Source organism: Sparus aurata, chromosome 9, assembly GCF_900880675.1.
Source record: "Sparus aurata chromosome 9, fSpaAur1.1, whole genome shotgun sequence".
NCBI classification, from domain to species: Eukaryota; Metazoa; Chordata; class Actinopteri; order Spariformes; family Sparidae; genus Sparus; species Sparus aurata.
Window position 1 is genome coordinate 4,089,908 of NC_044195.1, and position 20,236 is coordinate 4,110,143.

Below are 20,236 nucleotides of genomic sequence, written 5' to 3' on the forward strand. Positions count from 1 at the left end.
GAGGTGTCAGCACGACGGACACTGACGGACAGCACCAGCCACCTAATATTGTCTTAATTAATAATTAGGGATCCAACACTTTAAAAGGCTTGTTTACCACACCCAGTATAAAAGAGAAAAACATTTTATATATTTTTTCAGAAATCTATAGTACACTATCAGTCTAGTAAAACCAAGCCTAGAAAACAACCATATAACATTCAATGGTCATGGTATACATCATGAGTAAAAAGACATACTCAATTAAATTAAAGACAATTAAAGTCATGTTATCATTTTTATTTCTTCATCAAGCTTACATTGTAGACAAACCACAACCTTCAGGACCTAAAGCATCAATTTACTGCTAAACAAAATACATACAAAAAGAGAGATGCAAGGGAGGCTGACATAACCCATCAAACATGTAGCACCTCTAAAGGCATATCAATCCCATATCTGTCCTTACCCTGAAGATGACAGAGTACTATGTCTGGAAATTAAAAAACAGAGCTGGCATTGATGGAGTCCTATGGGCTGCCATGTAAAGGTGAATTTCAATCGACCTGCACTTGACTTGGCTTAACTGTGCACAACAAGGCAGCTATAACAGTGCATTGTCTTTCTTTTTGGTGCAATCTTAGTTCACTAAAAATAAATAAATAAAAAAATGAAACTTTCTGAGGGCCTTTACATATTTTAAAGTATTTTTATATGATATGTATAATTTTTTTGCCCTAGAAAGTAGAGTATTTTGAAAGGGTCATTCCTGAATGACCCTTTCAAAATAGTTCACTTTCAAGTGCATTAAAACAAGGTGGCCCACATTATATGGACAGTGCTCATCATGTGGAGGTACAGTATTTAAGAGGACAAAAGGAAGTGCAGCTTATGTAGACACAGCTACAGCTACAAACTAATATGAAATTGGTTGGTTGCTGCCATTAAACACTTAAAAACCATCCAGCAATGATTTATATTGCTTCCCTAGTTTTTCATGACATCAAAGGAACACAGACTCTTGTCATTTGGCAAGACCCTAAGATGCCAGGCCGAGAAGGAATCCTCCAATGAAACCACTTGTGACAACAATGTTTTTCTTCACAAACTCGGTGGACTGAAAAGAAAACAAATATATTTCAGTATAAAAAAGTAGCTAAAATCTATCATAATATAATAATATAATATAATCTAGATTTACATCAACTCGCACTTATATGTAATACAGCTGAATTAATTTTTTTAGTTGTTAAGCTTTTGACTTCAACATTTTTTTTTTAAAGGCTACCTAAGTTGCACTCAGAACACTTAAAATATATTATTACAATATTGTAAGCTTGCAGTGATTGCAGTTAACTGCTTTGCTGACATGTTGTTACTGACAGCTTAATCAAGCTGAACCTTTAGATAGTACAGTATAGCTGAAAACACGCAAGTCTGACTAGGTTACTGCATGATTCTGTAACTCATATCTAGTTTGAAGGTGAGTACAAACTCTTTACATTTTAATAGATGGTGACAGTCTAAATACTGACAGAAACAGAGTGGTATGACATGAAGCTACAGTCTTAAAATCAAACCAGTGACATTGCAGTCAGATGGTTAGCATTTTAACCACAAGATCATCAGGAAATCTCAAATGTCTCATTTCAAATGTGATGGAAAGATGACAAATATTCTTCAAGACTTTATTTGACGATTAAAACAAAACAACATGCAAAACATCTTACCCTCTCAACAAATGTGTTCAGCTCTGGGCCTGCTTGTTTGGTACCCTTTTTTAACTGCTTCTTTGCTTTGTTGACATCCTTCTCTACTCTTTTCCAGTCCACTTGGATATAGCCAGTATGGTTGGCAATCTAGAGAGTCAGACAAAAAAGCCAAAAAAAAAAAAGATTAGATGCAGATTCACAGAAATGCTGTTTATTCTGTAGCAAGGCTTAACATATGCATGATTGTGAGTAGTGACGCAAGAATACCTGCAACAGCAGAAGACCTCCTCCTACAGATGTTGCAGCAACTTTACCAACCTTCTGGAAGAGATACCCTACACACCTAAATTAAATCAAGACAGAGTATAAAGATCAATCTCACATTAATGACTAATAACCACTGTAACATTGTGTGATCAAAATCAGAAACAGATGTATTGCCAAGAAGGATTTTACACCAACGAGGAATTTGTCTTGGTGAATAAGGTGTATACAATGAAGACAATAAACAATCAAAACTGCAAGCAGTGATGAACGGGCCCTCGCAGTCCGCGCGCCTGTGCTGCCGTCGACGCACGCCGCCGTTGGGCTTACCCGCACAACACTTTCCGTTTCAGTTTTTCCTATGATTTGGTGGGCTGTTCCTCCTGTCGGGATTAAAGAATGTCTGAAAAGGCTGGAAAGCTGGATGCAGTATATTATTAGCGTTGGGGTAAGCAGTGCAATGTCCAACATAACATTAGCAGAGGCAAAGCATGCTTAACAGCATGATGGCTTTACATCCTGACTGTTAACACTAGAACGGCCGAAATTCCAACACTACTAGAACGGCCGCATTTGGTTCCGTTTGCAGCTCTTTCGGACCGGCACTGCCTCCGTGTCCGTGTCCGTGTCTGCTGCTGCTGCTGCTGCTGCTGCTGCTGCTGCTGCTGCGGTGGTTGCTGCCGCTGCTGCCCACCTTGTGCCGACTGCCGCGGCCAGCTTCAGCACCAAACAGCTCTGCTGGCTGTTTCACGGAGGGGGGAACTCCCGTTTTTGTTTGCCCATGGTGCCAACCAGGCTATAAAATGCAGCTATATAATAATTAACTCACAAGTAAATTCGCAAGGAAGAGCAGCTGGAGACGCTAACACAGAGACAAGAGAGACAAAGAGAGCAGCAAACCGCGCGAAAAATGAAACAATGAAACCCGCGAAATGATGAGCGGTCAATATGACCGCTTGTGGCCGGAATAGGTATAATCTATAATATTTTCTTTGTCTTTTGTGTAATTTATATAAAAACTATTTAAAATTAAAATTCAGACACATTTAGGAAAAGTCATGAAAGGGCAACATTGCATTTCTTCATTCAACAAAGTTATTGCACATATAAATTTGAAAACGGTCAAAATGACCGTCTTGGCCGTTCTAGTGTTAACACAGCTGTGATCTGTGTTATTTAACCAAAGAAATCACTCAATCGATTCAAATGGCAGGGGAAGCCACTGCGTTCATCGCGGAAAAGTTGGGCTAAATCACAACTATACACATCTTGTTGTATGCCACATTGACAGGGCAGACACAACACGCAAATGGCATTCTTGGCAAATTGGCTTATTTGAAAATTGTGTGCTGTGGCTTACTACTACTGACTTATCCATTATATGGCTCTAAACATCACGCTTCAATTATGCCATGTTGTAATGTGCAATTTGGACAAAACTACTTGCAAATGCCATGTACATCTGACATTGTTTGTCATCACTGCACATAAATGAGTGAAAATAATGCTTCACTTGCCTTCTTTCAGAAATGTATTTATGGCTGTCTGCCAATTTCAAGCTTTTGATCTAATTTCTGCTTTGTTTGCTAGTTTGTATTCAATGAAGTGCATGCAGCCACATTTTGAAGTTTCAATAAAATATGAAAAGTATGAGGCTGACTACCTGGAATGAAATGGAATTATTCAGAGGTTATCCAGAGGTTCAATACATGTGACTTGAAAGACAACAATGCCATCTAGTGGCGACTTGTATCACTCACTGCATGTAGGAAGCCCAAATTGACTGAGATAAAACTTACTTCATGTTTCCAGTGGGTGGTGCTATGGATATGACACAGTATTGATGCACAGATCTATTCATAACGACTCCCTCTAGATTCCCTCTAGATGTGGCTGAGATAGGAAATAGTATGAAGGAGTTATCAGGACTCAATGCTTCATGACGAAGGATTTTAATGGCGGGCACCGCCACTGCCAGCAGGTATGACGTAGGATAAAGATTTTCCTAGAGTGTCTTTGGCATGGTCTGAGGAGTATACTGACTGACTGACTGTGAAGTCTGTGGTGGCCAATCTGTAGGAGGAAGATGTGAAAGTATGATGTCGGGCAGTATTTCATAAAGGCTGCCAAATTCAAAATGGCCGACTTTGAAGGGATGTGTAGATGTATTCAGGGCGAGACTGTCTACATTTATGAGGGATTTTGTGGAGATGGGGCATTGCATGTGGAAGTTATAAGGATTTGATGCTTGACCGCAAAGGGGAAAAATGGCGTCCGCCATCACGCCCACCAGGTTTGACACAGCTGAATGATTTCCATAACTTTTTTTCTTAAAGGCATGAAGAAGACACTGAGTGAATGAGAAGACTATGGTGTTTAAGCTCTAGGACAAGATAGTTTTCAAAGTAGGCATGAATTTGTCAAAAACGCCACCACACATCAAAATGGCTGCCTTCCTGTTGGACTGAGAGTATGCATCCAAATGGGTTTTTTGTGCGTCTGCTCATGATGAATGTGCGTACCAATTTTCGTCCTCCTATGTACAAGTAGGAGGCGGGGCATCACAATAGGGGGCGCTACAGAGCCCACAAGTCACGTCCACGCCCCATGACACAGATCTGTTCAGGGCGTCTCCCTCTACATTCCAGAGAGATTTGGCCGAGATAGGGAATTGTATGAAGAAGTTATGAGGACATGATGCTTTACGGCGAAGGATTTGAATTGACCGCTCCACTACGGCCAGCAGGTATGACGTAGTATAAAGATTTCCATAACTTTTCATCTTCAAGGTCAGAGGACGATACTGAGTGACTTTGAAGTCGGTGGTGTTACATCTGTAGGAGGAGATAATTTAAGTACGAAGATTGGCAATATTTCAAAATGGCGGCCAAAAGCAAAATGGCCGACTTAGTATTGATGCTGAGATTTGTTTGGGGAGACATCCTCTACACTTATGAGCAGTTTGGTGTGGATAGGAAATTGTATGTTGAAGTTAAAAAGCCTTGATGCTTGACGGCGAGGGGAAAAAATGGTTTCCACCGCCCCGCCCACTAAAGTATGTCGCAGCTGAAAGATTTCCATAATTTTGTTCTTCAAGGCATGAAGAAGATAACTGAGTTAATGTGAAGACTGTGGTGTTTAAGCTCTAGGACAAGATAATTTTCAAAGTAGGCATGAATTGGACAAAAATGCCGCCACACATCAAAATGGCTGACTTCCTGTTGGAGTGACAGTAGGGCTGGGCGATATGGCCTAAAAATTAAATCTCCGATTTTTTCACACCAAACTCGATTTACGATTTTAATCGATTTTTTTTTTCTCTTCTCAAGACCAAACTTCAAATTACAAAGAAATTATTAAAAGGCATTGTTTTTATTTTAATGCTATGATTTACAACAAATTTGCCCTGCTATTGTAAACAGTGCAGCTTCAAACTCGCATAAAAAAAGTCCATCCTTTTGAAAAGACTGTGTCCCTTTTTGATAAAATGCTTTTGTGAACATATATTTAACATGTCAGATTACTTGCTACTATAAAAGCAGATAAGTTTCCATTATTGGTATTGATAAAGTGTTAAGTTTCATTAAATCCTATATTTAGCAAAAGTTGCCTTTGTTTTCAAAAAAGTATTTTATATCCCTTAAGATCTGTAATCTAAATTAAACATCTGCATGCATTGCACAGTAAACATGACATGTTGGTAGATTTTACTAATTTTTGGCCAGGAAGACGAAGCCTGTCTGCTTTCTCTGGCTTGAGACATCATGCCCCGTTGTGGCTTCGTAACACAAGTCTGGGGTCGAACATTTTCTGCATGTCGATGAACCTGCGGCGTTTCCACGGTAAATACTAGCAGCATATCTTTAGCGATATGCAACGTGACTGAAATGTAACAGCTGTCCACCGGGACCCTTTCTTCTCATACGGGACACAATGATTAAATGATTCCGCAAATTTTCACTGCTTTATAGCAGCTACATGTGGGCTGCCGCGGTCTGTACATCTTGTAGTGAACAACAAGTGTCCCACTGCGATCCAGGCGTCTGTTTGAGATGCTGAAATAAATGGTTCGGTCCGCTGCCTTTAGTTGCAACAGCCTTTGAACAAACTTTGCAGCGGACGGTGGTTTGTTCGAGGTCTGACGCCACAAAACCGAGCTACTAACGAGACAGTGCCTTTTTATGAATGAACTCCTTGCTCGCTCCATGTTGTGTTTGTTTCTCTGTGGAAAGTCAATGCGGGGAGGAGGGCGGAGCCGACTATGAACTACGGGAGCCCACGAGGAGCTGCGGCGGAGCAAGTTAAATAAAAAAATCGATTTTCATTTTTAAAAATGTCCTAAACCAAAAACTTGAATTAATCGATTTTGCTGATTTTTTGCCCAGCCCTAAGTGACAGTATCACTCCAAGAGGGTTTTTTGTGCGTCTGGTCATGAGGAATCTGCGTATTGATTTTCGTTCTTCTATGCACTTGTGGGAGGCGGGGCTGAACATTAGGGGGCGCTACAGAGCCCGCAGGTCACAACCTCGCAACGACATAAAATTATCAAATTTTTCGCCAGATGTGACATATATTCCAAATTTGGTGAGTTTTTGAGTATGTTCAGGCCTCCAAAAGTGCGTTTACTTGTGAGAAGAATAAAAAATAATTTTTCCAATTACAATAGGGACCTCACAGGTCGATGACCTGCTAGGGCCCTAATAAACTCACAGTGACTGTAATATATACAATATAAACAAACAGAGACAAAAAGAGTGGGATGACTGATAAACCTAATGCACATTCAGAAATAATCATGAAAGGTAAGGAACAGGGAATGTGTATTCTTAATGGATGACATAAAGAGTTCTGTCTTTCTAAAACATGGAACAAGATCAGAGAAAGGTAGATCAGAACCTAATCTGAGACCCCAAGGGCCATACATTATACCTTGCTTGGTGCTGGGCTGTACCGGAGCCATACAAAGTATTTCATTCTATGCATAGTTATCCATTAATGTGGAAGACTTTGCACAATATATTTCCAGACGTAATATTTACCATCCACTCACTCCCCCTATGGCTATCTGTGTGGCCACGGAGTATTTCTCTGCAACAGGTCCAGAGTTTTTCCCAAAAAGGCGATTCCACCATCGTTGACGTTTGGCATATTCTGTCAGGTCTACGACTTTGTCGTAAATCTCCTCTTCCAGCTCTTTAAATACATGGAAAAATACAAACAGTCGGCATACAATAGCAGAGAAGGGATGTCCTACAGTAACGTTAGTGACTGGCTACAAGGGCAGTGCTACCATATTAACTTAACCTGTGTAGAGTAATGCAGTTGTTAACACACTTAACACAACATTTTGATCAGTATAATGGCACAACCTAACGATGAACTTCATCCGTTTAGACGTTAATGACACAGAGGTTTCGACAAAGCTAACGACAAACGTTAATGGCTTCCTTGAGAACTTGGTGAAGTTCTTAGGCCGGACAATACGTTAGCATGATCGGACAAGTAGAGCTAAGCGACTGTTGAAAAGTTAGCTGTTAATGCTATGTCTGACGAAATCTCGCTGTAGGAGGGAGGGGGCAGAGCAGTTTTAAGTACACCAGAACGAAAATTGTAAATTCAAAAACAAAGCAATTCAAGCTCAGACTAACCGGTGTCCCAGTTCACGTAGTTAAGATAAAACGGTAGTAAATTTGTAGGCCTGCTTACCCTTGTCCTGGTTCGCCATTTTGGAGTACGCTGGTCTGTCCCTTAGGTCTGTCCTCAGCTGCCTGCACGTTCGGCGTCATTTGCATAATTTTGACGGTAAATCAGAAACCGAGGCAGGGGCAGGTCTGCCTGTACTAACAACAACAACAACAACAACAGCGATAATAGTGCATTGTGTAAGTAAAGTTATTACTATTTATTTAAAAGAATATAAATGAGATCAAGCAAAACAGTACACCCCTTACTACTATTAACAAACTATGGTATTTTAATTTTTAAAGTAACAAAAGAAAAACAGTCAAAGATTAAATTATTTAGTCAAGGAGTTTTCCTTCCCAGGTGAGGCGATTGCTGGTGTCAGAATTCCAATCGACAAAACAAATGTATAACTTTAAAATGGTAGCAAAACCAGTTACTCAGGTGGGAAATGCTTACCAAAACCGACTGCCATGTCTAAAATCAAGTACCTTCGGTAGCACCTGTCAAACATGCTATACAAAAGAATGGAGGAAGTGGGAAGAGGCTTTCAAAATATGATAGATCAAGTGATGCAAAAAAGCAGCCTGTTTTAAACACATTTATGGTAGCCTAGCGCGCAGGTGATCGTACGGAAGAGGATTAGGGCCACATGTGAATTTTTTTTTAGTTCTGACTTTAAAGTCAGAAATCTGAGAAAAAAGTCAGAATTCTGAGATTAAAGTCAGAATTCTGACTTTTTTTTCTAAATTTTCTAAAATTTTCTAAAATTTCTAGAATTTCTAAAAAAGAAATTCACATGTGGCCCTAATCCTCTTCCGTATGATCGAGTGGCTAGAGCGCATGCCATAAAACGCAGCCGACCCCGGTTCGATTCTGGCCGGAGGTCCTTTGCTGCATGTCACCTCTCTCTCCCATGTTTCCTCTCTGTATACTGCTAAGTTTTGTAGTCAATTTGACTTCCTTCCCATCATACATTGTGCTGTCTGGGACAATTTTAGTGTTTGGTTGTGTATTTGATGATGATAACCAAAAGCAGTCATTGGACATATTGTGGGGATATTTTCAGAGGATCCAAATCATTATAAAGAGTCTCACATGCATTCATGTGCAGTGCAAAGTGTGTAGAACGTCTTTGCTATGCTTAGATGATACAAAATAATACTTTATTGATTTCAAATGAAATTACAATTTAATTCATAATGACAGCAGTCAGAGGCAGAAGGAAAAATGTGATTGAATAGATAGATCGATAAAGATGAAAAAAAGAAAATTGATACTTTGATGATACACTATAAAAACAAAGACTATAGGCCTATAGACCGTTGTCATATACAGACGCAATGAATACGTGTACCCATAATTGTAGTGCACATTTAGAGTGCAGTGTTTCACACACAAAAAAAATATAATTGCACAACGACTTGATTGAACGGGATCATTTCACTGCATAAATGTAGATATGCAAATACAGTATATACGAGTGTGTGACTGATATAAATATTTTTACATACAATATATGATATGTAATAATAGATATAAACAATACTATCTATCTATCTATCTATCTATCTATCTATCTATCTATCTATCTATCTATTCTACATGTGCAACGTTGCAATAAACATCCTTAGCAGCGGTCCCCAAAGACAAAAAAGACAGCTATTTTCACCAATAACGTGCTTCAAATTGCAGTTACGTAATCATAATATACCGTGAGGAACCAATCACAGGTCTTGAGGTGGGTCTTGGAAACCCATATGATGTGTGCGTGAGCGTGTTCGTCCGCGTGTTCGCAACACATCAACTACAGACAGTCAGGTGACTGCACACGCCGGCTACTGATAGGCCAGGTTGAGCAGAGGGCGTGTCGACGGTGGCGGCGTGCGTTTGCCTATGTGACACAATTACAACAACTTTGAGCCGATGGTTGGGGAAGTTTGCGATATTATCAAGTAACACTCACTCGTAAAACCCAACATTACACCAACTTCATGCATAATTTGCCACTGGAATACACGCTGTGTTTTGATGTACAATGAGGAAAGTGGAAGGTAACTTGAAGGGATCATTTCCTTGAGGATTTGGCAAGAATTACGCTACGCCCCGTTTTAGTCCTGGATAGGTGTGCAACACTTTCATGTAACTGCGTTTTGCCGGAGTTTCTCGGTCCCGTCGATCTTCCCATTTCTGTTCTATGAAATCGTGTGGAGTGTCGCTCACAGCCGCTGCATCTGCTGCTGCCCTAAGTCTCGGCGTTGCTGGTAATGACGAGGAGAAAATGGCGTCGGGAACAGCGACTGAAATAGAAGAGGACTTTCCGAAGCTAACAGCGCAAGAAAAAGAGAGCTTGGTCGGAACTGACAGGTTAGAGGATCTGTTGTTTCAACTGTCTCACCCGCTTCTTTTCTGTAATGTAATCTTACTTGGCTCAGTTTGAAACAGCAAATATAATTACCTCTTAAGTAATACGGAACCGCCTGTGTGTTGTCTGTCCTCTACTTGCAGTTCACTGTTTGGATTTCATAGGTTTCAAGAAGATGGCGCCAGAACGAAGGCCTTGCTGTTAAAGGTATGCCACAGAATAGGATCACAGTCGCCTCTCTCGGCTATCTCCTCCGATTAGTGAATATCCAACCTGAAATAAGTGGTACGGACCTCCCAGTGCCACTCTTGCTACATGGCTAGCCGCGACATACACAAGTCTTGATTTTCCCAACTTTGACGCTGAAGCAGCGTCTGTCTGGAAAAGCTCCTTTCAATCATGAACGTTAATGTTAAATATACCAAGCATTTTTTGCACTGCCGAGCACATGATTAACCTGTTCGAGTGCAGTCCTGCGTGATACTGAAATTATAAACAGGCCTGAGTTAGCACACAATCGCCACAGTGAAATTGCAGGACGGAATAATTCTCCACCCTGCTACGATTGCTGGTGTCATCGGTTGTAAGAATAGGTACCATGCTAAGTAATAGCGTTGTATCGGCTGTAGAAATCGTTCGTAAAATCCGGACTGTTAGATACAACTATCCAATGATCCTTAATAGAGAAGGGAATGTGTAAAGAAAACTCACTAATACTCCACCTGCCGTCACTCTGCTTGCGCCATATGCTATAACGTTAGTCAAGCTAAACTAGGGGCTCTAACGTGAGGTTAAAAAATGTAACCCACCTTGCCACTAAGCTAACTGTTGTGACTTGCAAAAGTATGACAACGAGTCTCTGAAGGGGGGAGACGCTCACTTCCTTGACGGTTTATCGAGAGAATAGATAGTAAGTCGACAGATATGTTTCTAACCCCCCAAACCATCTGTCCCATCATCAGTAACGGCAGTCAGAGTTTGGGTTGTGCGTCAGCTCAGCCTGGTAGCATGTAGCGGCTAACTGTCCTGCAATTCTTTGCCTCTTTCACTTACACTTATAGCGAAGGTTACAACGGCTCAATGTAGCTGACATTATTGACGGATAAACAAATACACAGTGTTAGTTTAGGGTTGCAAAATGATGGCTGCTTGACTTGGCCCAAGATGGCGGGGATGGGTAGGAAATATCTAGCAAACCATTGCTAGCTTACTAGCTGCATCGTTTGCTAGCTTACTAGCAGGCTAATCACCATTCGCAAAACCCATATTACGACGAGGGCGTTCAGTGTTTTGTAACAAAGATGATTGATGTTAAAGTGAAAGCCAGGGACACCCACTAAACTAACAGTTGAGTGCTCGCTGCACACATAATAATTGTGTCAATGCAGTCCATGTTAACACCGTTATGCTGCCTGTGGTTGATGTGTCTTCAACATGTGGCTTCTGGGTTTCTTGCTGGAGGGCTGGCTGTTAACTTTGTTTTGTCAGAGTGTACTTTCAGATTAGGTCAAGCCATGACCTCAGTTATTGCCTTTATGTCGCTGTCCATCATACAATGCCGGATAGTGGATACCTGGCCAGCCAGTCAGGCCTATCAGCATCATATGATTTAACTTTCAAAATCGAAGGGAGCTCTGTCTTTGCAATAACATTACACATATAAGGCTGTGTCACATTAAATTACATTGTATTTTCTCTGGTGGAAGGTATCCATATCGATACCAAGTTCCTTATTTATCCTCTCTCTGGACTTTACCACTTTAAAATGTGGGGGAAGGGAGAATATTAGTTCAGCATGAGGTACTGTTTAAACTGATAGTGGACACACCTAAATAAAGGAAAGATAAATTCAGTGTGGTGCCATCCCACAATATGTTGATGAAGGTTTGCGACTGCAACCAGACCAGACCAGAGCCATCCATAGTTTTCACAAGTGGAGGATGCATGTGTTAGCGTGTTTTGTTTGCTGTCTCTGCAGGTTGCTCTGCTGGGTCTTGGCAAGCTTCTGCAGCAAATACAAGTTAAAGAACAAGGGAAAACTAGAAAAATTGCATTTCCTACGAAAATACAGTGTGAATGCTAAAGGCTGAAGTGATTTCGGAAATCTGCTGAATGTACTTAAAAATGCATAAAACTATAAGAATGGTCAATAATTTGCAGAAAAAGATGAATTTTTCAAAAGATGAAAAGCTGAAAGGTTATAAGCTATAAGAAAAGCTGTAGAGTGAAAGGGCTGGAAGAGCTTAAAAAGATGAAAAAAGGCTGAAAAGCTCTAGAGTAAGAGGGCCGAAAAAGCTTAAAAAGGATGAAAATGTGAAAAGTTAAAGGGTGAAAGAGCTTAAAATGGCTGCACATACGCTGGAGCAGAAGCAACCATGGAGCAAGCCAACAAGATTTCCTACATTTCTATGTATATATGGTCTATGTAAAGTAAAATATGTGGGATCCAAATCCAGCTGAAGAGAATTCTTTCTCCAGTTCTTCCAGCTGCTCTCCACTCTAGCAATGATGTCACGCACTCTAGCTCACGCAATACACACGCATTCTTCAGATACATACGCTGGAGAAGTAGCCGAGACAGAGATGAAAATGTCCCCATAAGAATGAATGGGAAAACGCCTCCCAAACTCCTGCCACTTTTGAAAAAACTCTAATGGTTATCGCCCAAATATCTATTTTGAGTGAGAGGAGACATGGTTGAATGCAGTCGTGTCGTTTTTATTTCCTTAGAGTGAGAAATGAGGGCAGAAAAGCGAGAGACAAATCAGGTACTGTCTGCTCACCTCCAGAAATGTAGCCTCAAAATTAACATTGTGGCTTATGGAGGGAGCTCCTCGAGTTCTTGTAGCTCTCGGGCTTCTAAATCCAAAACTGTAAGTCCTACATCTGAAATAGGACCATCAGCTGAAAGCCAACAAGATTTCCTAAATTTCTATGCATATATTGTCTATGTTTAGTAAAAGATTTGGAATCAAAATCAAGCTGAAGAGAATTTTTTCTCCAGTTTGTGAAGCTGCTCCCCACTCTAGCGATGATGTCACACACCCATTATAAAATGAGGAGACGGGCTAAAACCTCTTAAAACTAAAACTGTGATTATTTGAAAACCGTAAAAGATTAAAAAAACTGAATACATGGTCAATAGTTCAAGGTCTTTTGACTCTTTTAGAGTTGGAATGGTGTCTCTAGCTCAAAGCATGAGGTTGAAAGGCGATGAGTTTTGCAGAGGATTTGAAGATTTTCCTATTTAATTCAATGTTAAATTTTTTTGGGAAAAAGCTAAATTTATGAAAAAGTTGAAGGGTTAAAAAGCTGAAAGTATGCTGAAGTTGTAGTAGCAGGGCTGTAAACTAACTTTTTGGCTCACCTGCCAAGGGGACGGGTAGATGAAAGAATCTACCGGCCAAGTAAATTGTGTACCGGCCAAATAATAATATATACTCTTTTTGTTGCATATACATCTGTTTCAGTACTTTTCATGGAGATAACAGTATTATATACCAATACATGCTTAGAAAAGAGGCCAAAGTATTATTTAGAAATACATTTTAATATTATTAATTAAATTTCATAACATTGCAAATTGAAAACTTGAACAGTGCAAAACTTTGATAAAGGAAACACTCATCAATTAACTATCAGGCTCTGTAATAGACTTGTCAGTGGCGACTGTACCATAATAACATTTATACTGGATCTGATAGACCCATGGTTTTACACTTTTTGTGACGTGACAACTGTTCTCATATTAAGCCACTTGATTTACTTAAGTACAACTTCCCTCAGCTCATGAGTTAGAGGTGTCGTCATTGCTGCGCTCGAATCACAGTCACTGCGGCAAACTTATAAAGAGCGGTGACGCGCACGCTACGTTGCTTCTGAGGGGAACTATTTTCTACAGCGGTGACGTCGGGGGAGCTACTTCAGTGCGACACAAAACAAATAGCTGGGTTAGCACTAACGTTTGCTACCGTCATAATTTATCACTTTACAGCTACTACAATGTTTTGCTATATCATGCATAATTTATTGCAAGAGCACGACCATTGGGACAAACATTTACCCGCCCCCTGGCATGTATCCCTCCAAAATTAAGTCGCCAGGGGAATATTTTAGTCGCATTTGGGGAGTGGCGACCGCTAGTTTACAGCCCTGTGTAGTAGAATTAAATTTGAAAAAAATCCCCGTAAGGATGAATGGGAAACATCATGCAGAAAAGTTGAATATATCCAAAAGTATAAAAGATAGAAACGAGAAAAATAGACGCCATCATGTCCTTAAAAAGCTGAACATTTTGATAGTTGAATGGTTTCAATAGCTCAAGATTGTAGGAGAAGAAGCGTGCCTAAAAACGTACGGAAGAATAATAATAATAAATTCCAGAAGAACAATAGTGTGAATGCCTTTAGCATTCACACTAATGAAACTCTTTAGTGGTAAATCAGTTGGTTGGGTAATAACCTCTAAACCCAATGAAGTATTTGCCTAAGACTTGGGGTCACGCTTAAGTTTGACCATTTTTGTGTAACATGCATATCTTTACCAACCATTTAAATCTGTATGCTTCACTGCAGCTTTGTAACACCCTTTTAATTCAGCACTGCTTTTGTTCTTTCATTCAGGCTGTTAACTGCTATGATGCCCTCATCCTGAAAGCAGAGGGGAAAGTGGACCCTGATATTTTCTGTCAGCTGGGCCACTTCAACCTCCTGCTGGAGGACTATCCAAAAGGTGAGTCTTGACATGTAAATCTTTTTGTTTGGCATGTTTGGCCTTTTTCTGTTTTCATATTGTGTGTTAATTTATTATTACTTTGTATTGTTAGTATGTGGCCTCAAGAAAGACAAGCAAACACTTTATGGAACTCACTGGCGATCCAAATAAGTAACAAAATAAAGAATTGAGGGCTGGTTTTTCATGAGGAGTCATCAGATGTTTGCTATGGTACTTAAATTTTGTATAGTCACTATTTTGGGTTACACTGTTAAAACTGGTTGGAAAACAACTATTTCGCAATTAGACATTTTGTGCTTCTAGTGTTGAATGTGCATTCAAAATGGTCACCAACTGATGATAATATCCTTCACTTTCTCTTTGCTTTATCGTGTTTTTTTTATCCATCTCACCATTTTCTCAGCGTTATCTGCTTACCAGAGGTACTTCAGTTTACAGTCGGACTACTGGAAGGTGAGTTTGAACAACACTCGATATTGGTGTTAAAAGTCCAATATTAAATCTACTTTTGTAGCAGCTCTAACAGGCATTATTTGCTGAGAAGCCACTATTCTCCCAGACTTTCTTAAAAGCTGTTCTTGTAGTAGTAATGGAGCCCACGTGGCCTTTATTTGAACACAGACTATTACAGCAATGACATTACTTGCCCACTGCCCGTACCATAATTTTGCTTTTTAAAATCTAAACTTATTCAAACAGTGGATACTACAAGTAACAGTGGGGCTGGCAGCAAGTTGCATTTCCCATATAATGTGACAAGAGTAAGGAGTAGACTGATGAAGATGAAGGCAGAGGATTTGTTGTAAAATTGCAAAGTTAAGCACTTGTCGTCAGATTTAAACCCAATGCAAATACTGAACCTGATAATGTTAATGAGGGAAACAAATTTGTTGCAAAAGTTGGAGATGTGCAGCTAGTTGCCTGCAGTGCTTCATCTAACAGCTCGTTCTTGTTCTGTTACTCCCACAGACTGTATAAAACTACTCCAGTGTTTCCTCTACATTCATTTAGGAGTGGCGGCCCACCACTCCTAAATCCTAGCCGCCGCTCCTTCAAATTATTATTATTTTTTTTTTAATTGTCGCAAAAACACCACCGCCGCATCATATCTCCACCTTCACAGCAGAGTCCTGCGCTGGGTCGGGTGTCGCGAGTGCTGAGGTAAACTAGATAACTATCTCGCTCAGTATCTAGTCTTTGGAGTAGATTCCCCCCCCCCAAGAATTTACTGGTGCCATCGACGTTAATTACTCTCGAGAGCGCGGCCTTGAAAGTGACATCACGTCAAGCACCCAGGCACCAGGTCGGAGAGTCAGAGGAGTGTCATCTTGAAAATAGGGCAACGACTCACTGGAGAAAAGGTAGACATACTAGCTTAAGAAATCTTATAATAGATCTTATGAGTTCAATAGACATTCTCAAAATATTGATGGCCAGCTAAGGTTACGTAACATATCGGTAGCTTAATGAATTGGGCCCGGTGCCAACTCAACTCAGTGTCGCTAACGTGAGTAAACTAATTGATAGCAGCAGGGGGAGAGCCCAGTAAAGGAGCAGGAGAGCAAAGTGATGGTGCAGGAGAGAGAGATGAGAGTATAGGAGAAAAACCTAAAGGGAAGCACAGGCTATCAGGCTGGGACCCTAAATTAAATTTAAATTAAATAATTTTTCTTTTAATTTTATTGTACTTTTTGTTATTTTTTATTTTTATATCCAGCCTTTAAAAAGCCATTTTCCATGCCAGCCATTCAGTAAAAAGGGGGATTATGCTGGAGAGCCTGCCCCCGCTTCTGAAAAAAATCCTAAAGGAAACACTGTACTCCCTGACATATTTGAAATTGTTCCTCTGTCAATAAATGCTGAAAATGACCATTGTTTTTCTCTGACACATTTTAAATGACAGCGGCATTAACTGAACACATTAAGTTTTGTGTTTCTAACCTACTTAAAAATAAATGTCACCTCGTGTGAAATCAGTCGCTGGTTCAATGCTTTTAATGTCAAGATACTTCAGTATGAAATGTTCAGTTTCATGAATAGTAAATTAACACAGCGCTCTAAATATGATGGTCATTGATGAAGCCAGTGTACTGGGTATCACCAGTGTTGGCACAAGTTTATTAGTCAGTAGGGAACATTTCGTCACCCTGGAGACACTACCAGGCTGGACACACTGGATGCTTACGTAGTGTGTGGCAGCTGCCTTGCTGAGCTGCTGCAGCTCACTCGCATGTCTGTTTCACATAGGCTGCGTTGCTGCCTTTCGCCCTCGTGCTTTCTCGCTCATTCAAAGGGGATAAGAGCGGGAGGGAGGGAAAGTGAAAGAAACTGCCCCTCACCTGTTATGTGTGTTCTCTTCATGTCTGTGACGTATTGTACAGGTACAGACATTAAAACTGGTATGATATAGATATGACTGTCTACAGCTTGTTTTTAGTGCAGTTTTTGCAGATTACTGTGTGTGTTACATTGAAAATATGCAAGACCCCTAATCTCCAGATCGTGCAACACAGCAGTAAAGCAGCAGCCACACTTGACAAGCGCCTGAGAAGTGCATCTAATGCATCCAATGTGGCCAGTCTAACCTGTTAACATGGACGCCAAAATGAATAGTGAGCGATAATGCCACGCAACAGCACTGCACGTGCGTCCAGCCTCTTCTAGTCAATGGCTTAAGTCGAAATAGGTCTGTACTCCAGTAATTTTCACTTCTTGCTGGTTTTGGGGCTTTTTGCTTTACATCTGGTCTTCCATGATTGAAACATGTGCCTAAGATAATCAAGTATTAGTTCCACAACGGGGAAATTTGCAATAAATGGATTGTGATCATATGAATGAATTGAGGATGCCATCTTCAGACACTTTGAAAGCTGCAACTTGGCAATGTCGTAGTCATCCAATGTGCTCATATACAGAGCCAAACAATGAAAAGCTATTACCATCATTCCATATTGTTTAGGATACTGAAACATGAAGCCAACCTTGATGACTGAGCAACAACTGAAACAGGCAAAAACCAAAGTTGATGAATTGAATACCCACACATTCTGTGCCTATGTGAGGATAAATGGGAAATAAAGACGAGTCTTCTATCCTACAAAATATTATTTGATTACTCAGATGGCTTGAACAGATGCAAGTTTTGCATCCACTTAATGATGACGTTGTTTGTGTGGTCTGTGGAGTCACGCTTTTCTGCTCGGTACTCTGTTTATGCTCTAGAGCGCTGATGGTAGATAGATGAGTGGCTGATGGTCACTTTTGTGTCAGGCCCATGACATGTGGCACATACAGAATAATCCTGATTTGCAGTCCCTGGTTAGAATTCTGAGGAATAAAACAACCTCAAAAAGACATAAATTGGCAGTACATAGTTTAATCAATTTGTTTATCTAAGATGGATGAGCATTCCCCTTCAGTAAATGCGGCTCAGATATTAATGGAGCGGGAATTTGACATGCAGTTGTGGTCAGACATGAATTGACAGATGTGCCACCAATTGTGATAGTGAGATGTCGGACGCCCAGGTGCAAACCTAAAGGGGTATTTTATAGCCCAATATGACACCTCCAATATGGTTTGAACATCATTTACTATTATTTTCTTTGCTTAGTGGATATGAGATATACTGTGTGCTGTTTACTTAGTCCGTTGTAGCTGCACCTCTTTTGTAGGATTGGCTGAATAGTAACCCAGAGGTCTAAAAAGAGTGGTGTGACAGACTGTGAGGTGGATGGACAGTGTAAGGGGGCCAGGTCTCATTTGGGGAGACCGAGGATACAGTAAAGTTCGAACTTTATGTGGTGAACATTTGAATTTGATCAATATATGGCCAAATAACAACAACCCACAGTTTTTCAATAATCTATTCTTGAGCGGTAACTATGTTAAAACCATAATCATTATCATCAGATCCACACACCTCCCATGTACAGACTAGAAAAACAATTTCTCAATTTATGTTGAAATTACAGTTGTGCTCATAAATTTACATATCCCAGCAGAATTTGTGATTTTATTTGGCCTTTTTCAGAGATGTGAATGAATACAAAAACCTTTCTATTAGGGGTGGGTAAAAATATAGATTCATAAGTGCATTGCAATATATTTTTTCCCAATTCAATATCGATTCATAAAATCCTCTGAATCGATTCGGACAAGCGACCACCTGCTGTCCCTCGCCGGACCTCTCGGTCCCCGCCTCAAGCAGCTGGAAGCGTCTCGCCCGCGACCTCGCTCGAGGGTCGCAGGGTGATGCGCCGCGGAAACACCGTCAGAGCTGCGGAGGCGGGTAGCCGATGTCTGACGCACCGCTCTTTCGGAGACAGTAAACTCCCAGCGCAGCTGGTCTCACCCTGGCCACTGCACCATGCGCCCACGAGTAGCACTCTCCTCCGGGGAGGGAGGGGTCATTGTCAACATTTTACCCCCTTGCGTCTAGCCAGAGGGCGGAGGGACGGCGGTCATGTCCAGTGTTGGGAAAGTTCACTTTCTACATGAACTAGTTCAAAGTTCAGTTCACAAATGTTAAAATGAACTAGTTCAGTTCATAGTTCATGATTCAAAATTTTTAACCAAGTTCACAGTTCCAAAAATGAACTAGTTCATAGTTCTTTTTTTTTTTCAATATGTTGCTGCGAGCTATTATTTTTCTAAATTATTGCCACAGCCCATTTAGAACCACAGACAGCAATTGTTCTATCAGTTTTAACACTGAAACTGCAGCTCTCCCACAATATACTGCAAAGAAGGTTGTCCAGCTGCCGCTGGGAGATGAAGACAACGGAGCCACTACTGTACACCGTTAATGTGATTTGGGTGGTAGAGGATCTGTTTTGGCTCGCTGTTGCCGTGTCTTTTGTTTTTTCATTCGCTCGCACAGACCTTGAAAGGCTCGCCGGGTGCTTTAGTACAATGTGCTGTTTCAGGTTCGCTGTTGACGTTGTTGATGTATGGAGTTGTTTCTTGAAAACCGGCGGGCAAAGTTTACACAAAAAGGTCAGATTTTTCCCACCTGGATCATGACTGACCTTTTCATAAAATAGTTTTAAGTAATCATACATATCATCATTAATCATGGATGGCGTATTAATGGTGGAGGCACAGTCTGAGGTAGTGCTGCTGCCTTCATTTGTTTTTGCCGCCATGCTTCACATGTTGATGACGCATGTGGCGGTGCGACTCCGTGGTGGCTGGTATTGCCAGTGTTATGTCTGTCCAGGACGAATTAATCTGTGTTCGTTTGGTAATGCCTCACTGCATGTTTGGTATGCAGCTGTTTCTGTCTGAACTAGTTAAGTTTCGTTTTGACCGAAAGTAAAGCGAGTTGCGTGCACAAAACTCTCGTCCAGCGTCCTTTTAATACACAACAGCCAGATTGGGTGTTTTTTCGCTACCTGTTCACGATGTGTTTTAGCCGGTTTTCCCCTGGAAGGCTCGGTGGAAATCTGGCACTGTTTTGAACAAAGTTAAACTGTGAGAACGCACCGTTCACAAACG

General features: G+C 40.7%; 2 protein-coding genes across 3 annotated transcripts in view; one reads left to right on the forward strand and one right to left on the reverse strand.

Moving 5' to 3' along the window:
• Positions 1-264: 264 nt before the first annotated feature.
• Positions 265-10,252, reverse strand: fundc1 (FUN14 domain containing 1). Its single transcript, XM_030428338.1, has 6 exons — positions 10,097-10,252; positions 7,663-7,796; positions 6,996-7,149; positions 1,959-2,034; positions 1,710-1,838; positions 265-1,096 (listed from the first exon to the last, which is right to left on the reverse strand). Exons 2-6 carry the CDS (start codon positions 7,679-7,681, stop codon positions 1,019-1,021), a joined length of 456 nt encoding a protein of 151 aa, XP_030284198.1. The 5' UTR covers positions 7,682-7,796; positions 10,097-10,252; the 3' UTR covers positions 265-1,018.
• The window catches only part of kdm6a (lysine (K)-specific demethylase 6A), a 102,402-nt gene continuing 91,660 nt past the window's right edge, over positions 9,495-20,236 (forward strand). For both annotated transcript variants that reach the window (XM_030428330.1, XM_030428331.1), the window contains exons 1-4: positions 9,495-10,005; positions 10,147-10,210; positions 14,626-14,734; positions 15,141-15,190. In XM_030428330.1, coding sequence (XP_030284190.1) covers positions 9,836-10,005; positions 10,147-10,210; positions 14,626-14,734; positions 15,141-15,190 — 393 coding nt within the window. In that variant the 5' untranslated portion in view covers positions 9,495-9,835. The remainder of the gene's footprint in view (positions 10,006-10,146; positions 10,211-14,625; positions 14,735-15,140; positions 15,191-20,236) is intronic.